The 11,831-nt window shown below is 45.2% G+C and overlaps 3 protein-coding genes across 3 annotated transcripts; 2 read left to right on the top strand and 1 right to left on the bottom strand.

The window, feature by feature from the left end:
• Positions 1–713: 713 nt before the first annotated feature.
• T069G_05462 (uncharacterized protein) lies at positions 714–1,441 on the top strand (the record flags this gene model as incomplete). The annotated part of the gene is made up of 4 exons (XM_056172672.1): positions 714–726; positions 793–912; positions 965–1,104; positions 1,169–1,441. 4 exons carry the CDS (start codon positions 714–716, stop codon positions 1,439–1,441), a joined length of 546 nt encoding a protein of 181 aa, XP_056029530.1.
• A 1,794-nt stretch (positions 1,442–3,235) lies between these two features.
• Positions 3,236–3,949, top strand: T069G_05461 (uncharacterized protein; the record flags this gene model as incomplete). The annotated part of the gene is made up of 1 exon (XM_056172671.1): positions 3,236–3,949. The coding sequence occupies one exon, from the start codon at positions 3,236–3,238 to the stop codon at positions 3,947–3,949; it is 714 nt and encodes a 237-aa protein (XP_056029529.1).
• A 1,105-nt stretch (positions 3,950–5,054) lies between these two features.
• T069G_05460 (glycosyl hydrolases family 18 domain-containing protein) lies at positions 5,055–10,767 on the bottom strand (the record flags this gene model as incomplete). Its single annotated transcript, XM_056172670.1, has 16 exons — positions 5,055–5,152; positions 5,232–5,316; positions 5,414–5,706; positions 5,783–6,578; positions 6,633–6,693; positions 6,848–6,877; positions 6,946–7,037; positions 7,088–7,473; positions 7,516–7,642; positions 7,723–8,150; positions 8,210–8,258; positions 8,325–8,841; positions 8,915–9,020; positions 9,081–9,246; positions 9,324–9,628; positions 9,882–10,767. 16 exons carry the CDS (start codon positions 10,765–10,767, stop codon positions 5,055–5,057), a joined length of 4,425 nt encoding a protein of 1,474 aa, XP_056029528.1.
• Positions 10,768–11,831: the final 1,064 nt, after the last annotated feature.

The raw sequence follows: 11,831 nt of genomic DNA, 5'->3' as shown, positions 1-11,831 counted from the left end.
AATTCGGAATCCGAGGGTCCGAAAATCATCTTACATACATCCAGTCGATGTCCGAGAATCTTACCCCAGAAATCGCTTTATCGGTGCCAAAACAACTGCGGCAAAACAGGCGGAACACGCCCGAGGAGTGTGGTTGTAGTTGCAGATCTTCTTGCAGGGGGCATCTGTGTGATCTTGTGGAGGGGCGTGTACATAAGACATCCCAGGATACCGAAGGTTAGATCAACCGCTTAATATAAGTTCGGATGAATAATCTTACTCATCTTTTAGCTGTGACGGTATCAGGGATTGTACTGGGTATTGCATATCGTGAAATGCTTGTTCTATCGCAGGAAGGGCTGCATTGAAGGGTTTCTTGCAATGCCTAGATGGCTCTTCGCTCTCCCTTCCTCTCTTTGTGATGCTGAAACTATTCTCCATTTCGCTCCCTATTGTAGACTTGAAGTTAGAGCATCCGTTGACTGACTATTGAAACTACTATGTGGTGGAAAAGTCGACTCGCCGAGCGCCTTCGGTACCAGTCAGTAGCGACACCCTCTGACGATGAAGAGCTAGCAGATGAGTCTCTTGATGAATTGAGGGCAATTGAGAGAACGAAAAGGCTCCATACCCGAATATTCTTTGCATTTTCATCCCTCTGTCTCTTCTTGTCTCTGTCTTTTTATATCGAGAGGGTGTCAAACCATGTGTCTGACGAGAGGTGTACACGGCGAATGTCGCCTCCGAGTGCGTGCAATTCCTTGCCATGATGTTTTCGACATCTCGCTAATTATTTAATTGGGATTGTTTTAGGCCCTGTTTTAGAAGCCGTTCGATATGAATGGACGACGTTTAATCAGTTCTTCGAGCCTGACGTATACAGCGGATACCCTTCAGCAGCGTCGGAGGCGGCATGGGCAAAGTTATGGGATTGTGAGTATTCCAGTGCTTGATGATTGCATAGAATCTGACATTGCTATTCCAGTTGGTGCCTTCAGCGTACCGCTTGAGTCACTCGGTAGTCTGAACAAGTCCTCGATGATTGGGGATTTCCGACTCGTGGGCGAAGATCGAGGCGGAGGTGTTGGTGGTTTACTCGAAGGCGCACATCAAATACACTGTCTGGTACGTATGAACACACATATATGAGTTGAAACTAGAACTAATATTGCGAACTTTGATTACACAGAACCTTGTGAGACAATTCATCTACAGAAATCACTGGGACTACAGTAAACTGCCTTCATTTAGTGGTGGAGACAAAACGCGTCGGCATCATGTCGACCATTGTGTTTCGACTCTACGGATGGTGCTGACATGCTCCAGCGACGTAACGCCGTATGTCCTGGAAACTTCAGCGACGGGGAAGATAATGGGAAAAGGGCTTCCTCGCAAGTGCCGTGTATATCCTGACCTAGTTCAATGGGTCAACGGCCACTCAGTTTTCAGCTCGGTAGAATAAGTTGTATTGGAGTTCTCTGAGACATAAATTTACAGTTCGTAGCTATTTTGATGAACTTAATGAAGGAACATGCCTTTTATTTTCCCTCTAGAAGCAAAATATTACTGTATAGTGCTGTCCTCTTTTCCGTGATACCGTTGGACAGAGGAGCCTTGTTAGCTTGCATCTTGGCATCCGGAGAGCGTCTTGGATAAATCCTCTACATTGTGCATAACTTTATAACCATAATTAGAAATTTCATGAATTGTTCCTTCACAGCCTCGTTAGAATCATATCAGAAGCATATTGCGTATTGAGTTATGGGAGGTATAATTACCAAGTTTGGATAGTGTTCTTTATGAAATGTACGTTTGAAGCCATTCCCGGCATCTATTAAACGGCCCGATAAACTGTCCTTCGATCAACAGCTTCTGGGTTGATTTGAGCCTCGCTGACAAACTGGATGGAGCTACGCATCACATGGAGACAAATCTGACAGTTCAATCTGACCCTTATCTCCTTGCCAGGCGAATCAGATTCTTGCCGCCCGGGCCGAGGACGTACTAAATCCTGATACAGGGGTGTAGATGCCGGCGGACTAGCACCCGAGAAATCTGCATCTTGGGTTGATCACATTTCCCATCTACTAATACATAGTAGCATTCCTCCAGATATACGACGCACACCGGGCTTGGCAACCAAGTCCACTTACGTGACGCCCACACGCCCCTTGGGCAAGGATTTGCCGCAGATATACCCGGCGGGTTGACTGCATGTAAGCGGCCGTTGTACGTGTATAGAGAGGCATGGGCTTTAGTTGTGCGGCCGCTCTTTAGCCCGCTCAGGGTATATACATACATGTAGATTCATCTTCACTAACGCGCCTAGAGCGGTATCCTACTCGTGCATACAGGCACCCTGCGCGGAGCAATAAGAAATTCTGTACGGAGTTTTCTAGATGGGGGTCAGATGAGGGCAGGGGGTCATGCATGGTTCACACCTCGCTCAAATTACCCACCAGGGACAAGTCAGCAGTTAGCTGGGTCTCTCAGTGCTACCGTATCACAGATTTGAGGCTCAGGCACAGTTCATAATAGCCCATTAACACTGTATCTTATACATGAAGCATCACGACAATACTAGCACTTGATATTGGAAGAAATAGACATCCCGCCCTAATGCCTTGAACTAATGCCTTGAAAGGAAGTTACCATATTAATGACGTCAGAACTCAGCTCTCGTAGTTTTCATGACTCGGATCTTGGCGGTTAGATAAGACAGTTTTGGATTTGGTGGTGTATTGTTCCTTGTCTTTCAGACCGACATCCCGACATCTGAATGATGGAATTTTCAACGACCAAAACCTCTCTCCTCTTGAGGATACCATAATCCATGGGGGGTGACTATAGAATCTTTTCACCAATTGGGCTATGACTGCAGCTACCATGTCAGCCAAGAGAAATGTTCCTTGTTCAGAATAATTTTGTGATACCCCAAGGCGTGTGAACGGTCTTTGGAGGGCAACGATACCTCGCCTGCTGCTTCCAATGCCCGAGATGCTCGAATTGGCCTCATTGTGAGAAAGTGTACGGAGTAATGTAGTAAATAAGCCATACGTGGAGTCAAAAGTCATTCCATATTCGGAGCATTGATCCTCATTACATTGGATGAATATGAGGGCCCAAGTACATATATAAAGAGAGCCCAGGACGGTGTTTGAAAAGTTTGACCAAGCAACTCATCACTCAAGCTTAAGAAACAACAAACCCGTCATATCATTCATCAAACTATTACAAACTATTACAAACTTTCAAAATGAAGTTCAGCTCATCTCTCGTCGTTTTGTCTCTCTCTGCTCTCAGCCTGGCAGCACCCACGCCTACTGAGTGCAGCGCAGTTACTGCTGCCGATGGAACTGTTACCAAGCGTTACAACATCCCTTGGACTAAGAATTACGGAGAGTACGATGAGAAGCGCGACCTCGAGGAGCGCACTGAGTGCAGCGCAGTAACCGAAGCCGACGGTACTGTCACTAAGCGTTGCAACATCCCTTGGACCAAGAACTACGGAGAGTATGACGAGAAGCGTGATGTTAAGGAGCGCACCGAATGCAGCGTAGTTACTGCCGCTGACGGAACTGTCACCAAGCGCTGCAACATCCCATGGACTAAGAACTATGGCGAGTACGATGAGAAGCGTGACGTCAAGGAGCGCACCGAATGCAGCGTCGTTACTGCTGCTGATGGAACCGTCACCAAGCGTTGCAACATCCCTTGGACCAAGAACTATGGCGAGTATGACGAGAAGCGTGACGTCGAGAAGCGCACCGAGTGCAGTGCAGTTACCGAAGCCGACGGAACTGTCACTAAGCGTTGTAACATCCCTTGGACCAAGAACTACGGCGAATACGACGAGAAGCGTGATGTTAAGGAGCGTACTGAGTGCAGTGCCGTCACTGAAGCCGACGGAACTGTTACCAAGCGCTGCAACATCCCTTGGACTAAGAACTACGGCGAGTACGACCAGTAAGCTTTTCGCCAGAAAATCTGATATGAAACTCCATGGGTAAGTTATAACGGCTCTTCACTTCTTTTCATACAACTTACTAAGATATGGAGTTCAGATATGAACTTACGTCAGACCACTGTGTGTGTTGCTTCAAGTAGGAGGGGGTAGTTTTACACAACTGAAGGAAGATCAGCAAAGGGAATGGAACACAATATTTCGCAGATGTGTAGAGCAGATCACTTCCATAGCATACAGTGTGCCAATAAGACTACGCGATATGAATGTTCTCTATAAACTGGCGCACAATGCGAATACTGATTGTGGTATGTATAAACGACGCTTGAACGATGCGGATAGACTAGTGAAGGCAAATTAATCCTCTTGTTGCGTTTAGTGGTATATAAGATCTCTTTGCCTCTTTCAACTTAGTTTTGATGCCGCAGGATTTATAGTCTTCGCTTGCAGAGCCAATACAATACTTTCTGTCATGGCGCTAGCAAAAGGAATTCCAGTGACTCGCCTACCTCCCATATATGAAACGTGTTCAGTTGAAAATCGTAGAATAGAGGCTGTATAATCCTTTTGGTCTTCTTCTGTAGGTCTACAGGATCTTCCAAACTTTCGCAAAGGCGTCTGACCAGGTTTTTCACTTACTTCCGGCCTGATGTTGCATTCCGCAAACATCTAAGAATGTCACTTGAAGACCCCTGAAGTAGTGATTATAAGAAGCTTTATGAAGATAATTGACTGATAATAAGTATATTATATACCAGGCTTCAAAAATGGTCCACTCTTCAAGTAAAGTCGATTGTGATCAAACGATTTTAGTTTTATCCAAGTGAGTGCACACTCTATCCAGCTTAATTAAACGCCGATTCCAAAAATTGTTGGACCACCATGCATGCCATAATGGGGAAGCAGGCTGTGTATATTTGCTATAATTTGTACAAAAACTCATTAGCCACCTAATTTGGCGTTTAGGGACGTGAGAGCAAACATACTGCTGCTGATACATGTTATCGAACGCAGTCCGCGCGCGGGTCACAGCTGCATCTAGAGCGGTGCGAATAAACTTCTTCCATTCAGCCTGAAAGCTTATTACGATACCTGGACCATTGACCGAGTACTAACTGTCATAGAAGCCCATATGTTGATACATAGCCTCGTATGAAGCACAAAACATGTCCCAGATTTCTGGAGTATTGAGGTAGGTGAAGACTAGGCCTATAATGATGACAAAGGGAAGTAGTTAGTTCATTATTCTCAAATTCAGAACCGCTACAAAGAATATTGTAAGCCTTACCAACTTCCTTAGCTACCAGGAGCTGTTCTTCTGCAGTCTGTTGTTTGAATTTGGTCATGTCTACTACTTTAGTTCCCTGGAATACCTACTATCCGTCAGTACACACCAAAGCAGGATCGTAAAAGCTCAGGATACTGCTTGGCCACGTCTGCCAATAAAAAAATAGCGAATATGAGACTTACACTGCCTTTCCTGTGATTAGGTCTTGCGAGAAAGATTGACAGTCTGTCCAAGTGATCTGAGCAACCGAGTTCAGATAAGAGAATTTCCGGAAGCGCGGCATCATAAGGTCTCCGCAGTCCATTTGAGGTTTTAATTGGGAACAAATCCTTATTATTGATGAAATCATCAATAAAAATGCAGTCAGCCAATGGTGGGGAGTAGTGTACTGTTGGATCGATATCGTTCAATTTCCCCTTCGTCAACCAAAAGTTAAAAAAATCGGGAATAAGCTGGCCTTCAAACGGGTGTTCGGCTACTCGTTGCTTTCTATTAGTCCTGTTGCATTATATACTCCAGTAGAAAAGAGAAAATGGGCCATGGATACTTACTTTCGTACTGTGGTCTCACAGGCTTAGATCCTCCGAACCCATCAGGGATATACGTGGTATCTGCTGGCATGACTTTGCCCGCATTCCAGTTTGTGCAAGAGGCCGATGTGTTGCCCCAATACTTGGATACCGTATCCCATTTGCCATTCTGAATGCCATCCCAAGGAAAGGACGCTTGGTTAGGGAAAGAAGGATATTTGTACGGCTGGAGGGGCCAGTATGTCATGTCGCAAACCGTAAACTCCTTAGAACCCATTGTCGCCACATTGGGTTTTTGTTTTTCGATTTGAGAGAAATTGTTTGCAATGTCCTGGTCATCTCTTTTAAAAATGAACGGTGAATCCAGCCACGGGTCCGGGTGCGGCTCACAAATAGAGCAGGGTGGCATATCGGAAAAACCATAGCGATAGTCCATCGAAACACATCCACAGCACCAGTTCCCTTCTTCGTCATCGGAACTGCACGACATGCCATCCGTGCACGGGAACTTGGTCTTGCGATAGGAGTCGCCAAATGTAAGATGGCCCCGATTTTCACCAAAATAGAGATTTGGATTAATGATTGCGTCCCCCCCGTAGCCCCAATCACCCATTGAGCCTATCTGTCGAGAGTGAAGGGCATTCTTACTAGACTCAGCTTGGGCATTATTCTTTGTGCGATCATTGGTAGAGGTAATTATGCCACCATATGTTGGCTTTGTGGTTGATCTAGAGGCATTTTGATGGAATAATCTTTCTCTCTTCTCCAGAGACTTATTTATACCTGGATAACACTTATACTCCCCGCTAGGTTTTTGCTTAGAACTAGAATTAGCATGATAAATAAAACAATCGTATGTAGGGAATCTTACTCGGTCATAGATGAGTTCTGCCATTGCATCGCTAGGGATGTCGTCCCAGCCAAGAGATTCACTGTTCAAAGTTGCACGAGTCAGTCTTTAGATCCATTATTACATATAAGCAATGCACGAATGTCCAAAGTGAGAAGTGAAAGAAAGAATAACCCTGCCATATCCCTTAGATAGACTAGAATTAACCTATCGGAATGGCTCTAGTTGGTACTTACGCTTTGTCAACTACTTGGTAGATACTGGTACTGTTCACGTGTATGTTAGTCAATCGAGAACTCATTGATCCCGCATATTCAACGTATTGCGAACTCACGTCACGTCGTAGTCAGTACACACGCTCCCAGAATTCTCTTCTTTCCCCTGAGAGAATGTAAAGAGTTCCATAGTATTGTATGCAAGTTCTAGCTATCATCAGTCAGTACGTCTAATAGATGTGAAGAATCGAGTGTACTTACCTTGGGCGTGCCAAGTACCCGTTTAAACAGATCTCCAAATATGAGGAATTTCATCTCTAGCCCAAAGGTGAGGACTGTACCAATGGCAATTTGTCCACCATAGGATGAAGTACCATAGAGGACGTCATCCTGAGGAATGGAAAGTTTATTCTTCTGACGTTTATCGTCATCGATCTCTTGAAAGGGATTCGATTGAGAGGGAAAGTTAGCTTGGAAATCGCCAAGGTCGGTAATAATGCGCGTGGTCATTCGTCCATCAAATGTGACCGTACTGCTTGAAAAGTCATGACCGCTCGATCCATTTAGTGTAGCCATCTCGTATTTGACCTTATAATATGGGTTGAAAGATATAATTCCTCCGGAGGTTGCGGTACTAATAGTGTGGCCTTTGAGATTAAAAACGTCTTCCTGACTTAAGGCTGGATTGCCCATGCGAGCTTTAGATATATCAATATCTCCAACGCCTCCAATGCCATAGGTCAGGTCTGTCTGGCCAGTTGCTTTAAGAAAACCATGGGCCTGATCGACATCAAGTTTAGCGTTTTTTAAAGTCGCCTATTTGTATTCTGGTTAGCTACTTCTTCTTGTTGAGAATGCCATATCAATAAGAAACTGTTGAGAAATAAGGGTCGTACGATCATGGAAAATCCAAACCAAAACTTTGCGTCTATAGTGCCCTGAACAAAGGCGCCGAAGCCTTCGCCGAAGCTTGTGCCATTGATATCACAGTCTCCTGCAGTTTGCCAGAAGAGAATGGTATTCAAATCGTCCTTGATTTTTGTAGCATCGCTAGGAGACCAATCAAAATGTTCTTTTTCAAACACCGAGTTCCAATCAACGGTAGTGGGAGCAAAAAATCGAGACTTTAGACCGTCTATGTCGCGGCTTTGGATACCTGGTGTATCAACAAGATGGTCCCAGTAGCCTTTAACGTTGGAGTAATCCACTCGAATGCTTGTATTATTCGTGTCTCTTCTCATTAGGCCGAGATTAAAGTCGAAAGAAAAGTCATAGACCGGGGAGGTGGGAATCCTGCCTCCTACACTGGAAGGGATTGACTGATCTATTACATCGATTAGTCGTACTTGAAAACATTAACTAACAAGGTATATGGTGGCCAACCAGCTGAAATTTCCAGAGAAATGGCTCTAGCGAACGAATTCGGAGCGCACTGTAGTAGACTCTGATTAATAGGTAGCGATGATTAAAGAAAGGTGATATGGAGAACATGACTGACATTGTCTGGCATCTCGACAATAGTTCCTTCAACCCCGCGTTCCAAGACACGAAAACACTCTTTCAAATCATCACTTAGGTATGTTACTCTAGCCTTTTGTGCTTCATCTTTCGGTTGGTCTTTAACCCTGGAAGGGCAATCAAGAAATACCATGGGCTCGGGATTGCCGTCTCTCTTCCTTAAGTTTGTGACAACATGCGAGTCACCTGCAATTAAGAGAAAGCCGAATGGGCCAGAACCAGGGCTGGGGTCAGCTAAAGAACCACTGCTGCCGAATGGAACAAAGCCAAATGCTGGCTTGGTGTCTGAGAGAGGGAGGTCTTCTGTTGGAAACAAATTCTTGAGATCAACAAGCGAGTATGAGCTGTCAATTCCAGTGGGGCTAATAGGGCCTGAGACAGCCCTGAGCGCATCGAGCCCGCTGCTATCAAGATCGAGGGCCCATATCAAGAGTCCTGAGAGGCCAAGTTTATTGGCATATTCAATCTTGGCTTGGAATGTAGTCTCATCGTCATATCTTGCATTATTCGTGTCAGCTCGTCCTTGGATTTGTTGTGGCCGAGATACCTCGTAGAAGGGTAAGGACTCACGAAACCCAACTGTCGTTGCCATATGTCATATACCTGACGGCTGCGTCCTTATCCAAGTATGAGGTAGCGCCAGTTTGATCAAGGATAGATTGGACCTCTGCGATTGCTGATGTCGGAATTCTCTCTGAAATGCTGTCACTGCCTAAAGGCCTCAAGATACACGAACCTCTGTATGACAAGATGCCCGCGGTGCCAGTACACTGGCCCGCATCTCCAGGGCCGCTGAAGGGGCAGCCTAGTTTCCAGCAAGATGCAGATTTGAGATTAAACGTCCGGCCATAAAATGCTAAGCCCAGGACAATGCTAGAAGGCTCGACCCCTGCTCGCCAAAACTGTGTGTAGTCGCATCACCGTCAGCACAGTGGTTGATAAAAGCCATTATATGACTTAGCAGATACATCAGACTCACCAAGTCTAAAGCGAGGTCAAATTCCGTAAGGTTGGTGTGTGCAAGGACTTGACTTCCAATCGGGTTTTTGCTATCCCATATTCCATGAAGATCATAAGACATGAGATTAATCCAATCAGCATAGGCTGCCATGCCTTTGATATCAAAGTGCCGTAGGTACCAGAATGATGTCGGAGCAGTAAAGGTTATAATGTAATCCTTCCCGCTAGTATTGATGGTTTCTCTTAAGTCTTTAAGCAAGGCAACATAGTTGGCAGCATCCGCGTCGCTGCCACCGCGATCATCCGCGCCGGGGTATTCCCAATCTATAAATGGAATTAGCATTCTCTATGGTTCACTTTTTAGCTGCTATTTGAAGGCAAAAGGTCCGAAACTGGTCATTCAAATTGTCCGTTGACCCGTTGGGCAATACTTAGGGGTGAATCGCAAACCACGCGGAAGAGATTGCTTTGCTGCGATCCATGTAAGCCCAATACTTACCAAAATCTATCATAAATGATTAGCACTCCAGTAACAAATTGCAAGTCTCTTAGGTTCCGTTTTTTTTTTGTAGCTTACCAACTCCATCATATCCATATTCAGACAAGAATCCCAATAGGTTCTGAATAAACGTGGAGCTATTACCCGATGAAGCGGCCATCGTAGGGAAAACGCTGCGCCAGGGACCAGGATCGCTGAATGACCAGCCTCCTAGCGAGATGATAATCTTTAGACTGGGATTTTGAGCCTTTAAATTGCCTACATTTCTGTAAATGTCAGATGCTACACCGTCCATGTTAGTGATTTTCAAGTCCTGGGAAATGTATCCAAAAGCAACATTTAGATGAGTGAGATATGTAACGGGAATCTCTCCAACGTCCATGTTTCCGCATGTGTGCTGTGAGTTACATGCTTCCCAGTAGCCAACCGTCCTCTTTTGGGTGTTGCCTGGTGTGCCTGAGGGCTTAGGTTGTACACAATTAGACTGACACCCGTTGGAGCAGAAGTTTGCAGTAGTCCCACAGAAGCCAAATTCATAGCAACAGACATTGAGAGGACAAACAGCGCCAACAGTTTTAGCATATATGCCACATTCAGCAACAGCATCGCAGTTGGATTGACAGCCTTTGCCACAGTATGTTGGACCATAGCCACACCAGCCGCTGTCACCACAGCAGGCGTTGTTGAAACATGGCTTATCAGGGCCACATGTGAAATCGCCCTGGCCAGGAGCGTTTAGCGTGTCCGTCTTTGTTTCTAGATCTGCAAAGAGATGAGGTGATGATTGGGGATTGGCTGTCACCGAGAATTTGTTGGCTTCTACGCGACGAATATGATGTTGGTAGTGATGGTGATGGTGAGGAGATGCTGTGACGGGTTTCAGTACAATGGGAATGTTAGAGGACAGAACTGTAAGTAGAAGGCCGGCAAAGAGCCATGATAGCTGCTGCCTTAGTGACACCATAATGGCAAAGCGAAAATCTCTCAAGGTTGAAGATAGGTAGAAACAAGAGGCATTAGCAACAGCAATAAGTACTTTGACTCCTGCCTAAACAGACAAATTGAATTAAATAGACGGTGCCCAAAAATGCCCTCGTACGACGGCAACTGAGCCTCTCATGACTCGGAGATAGGAAAGCTGCATAGATGTTTGTGCCACCCCAAAAAGGTCTTCTCCTTATTAACATCAGCACAGGTCTGGTTTACATGTGAATCCTTATTTTGTTTCGTAGTTGTATTTAACATAACCGACATCTGGCGGCGCGAGACTCTTGTTTTCTATAATCGAGCCCGTAGTTATCCCACAGTAATACCTACGGTCATTCAGCCCTGAAGTAGACAGCCTAATGAGGAATGAGACGAAGATATTTTTTCTTAGGGGAGAATGATATATTAGCACTATTAGTGGAACTAAGAGTCTGAAGCCGTGAATTGATCAAAGGTGTCGACGGACTAACACAGGGGAGAAGGTGCAAAAGCGAAGTCTATATTAGTACTTCTCCTAGGCTGTTGTGAATATGCAGTTTTCATGGAGTGGGCCATACCGCATGTCTTCGTATAGAATAGACATACGGTGTGTATTTAATGGGCAATTAATACAGACAAGCGTGGTTAGCAAACGTGTGAAACGTACTCAGTACAAAGGTATATATACCTAACTAACTATAATAATAACCTTAACATGTTTGGGGAGGATTTTGACTACATATGTAGGTTTCCCCACCACTCTGTGCGTTTCCGTCAGTCCCACATCTCCAGGACATCTCAGCCAACAGCGACCGAGAGAATGTGTCCGATGCTGACCTATTTTCAGGTGTGTACGACACAAACAGAAATGAATCCTGCGCTCACCGATATTTTGATCTCAGCTTGGAAAGAAAAAACTTAAGAGAAAGGGGGGGAGGGAGAGAGATCTCCGCCAATACTAGTCAATGGAGTCAAGGCTTGATGGATCAGGGAGTGGATATCAGCTTTCTACAAACAATCCGCGTAGATTTGGCGGTCAAGTCAATCGTGCTTGAAGTAATA

The sequence above is a fragment of the Trichoderma breve genome, chromosome 3, assembly GCF_028502605.1.
Source record: "Trichoderma breve strain T069 chromosome 3, whole genome shotgun sequence".
NCBI classification, from domain to species: domain Eukaryota; kingdom Fungi; phylum Ascomycota; class Sordariomycetes; order Hypocreales; family Hypocreaceae; genus Trichoderma; species Trichoderma breve.
Note: the sequence above shows the minus strand (reverse complement) of the source record. Positions and strands in the feature narration are given on the sequence as shown.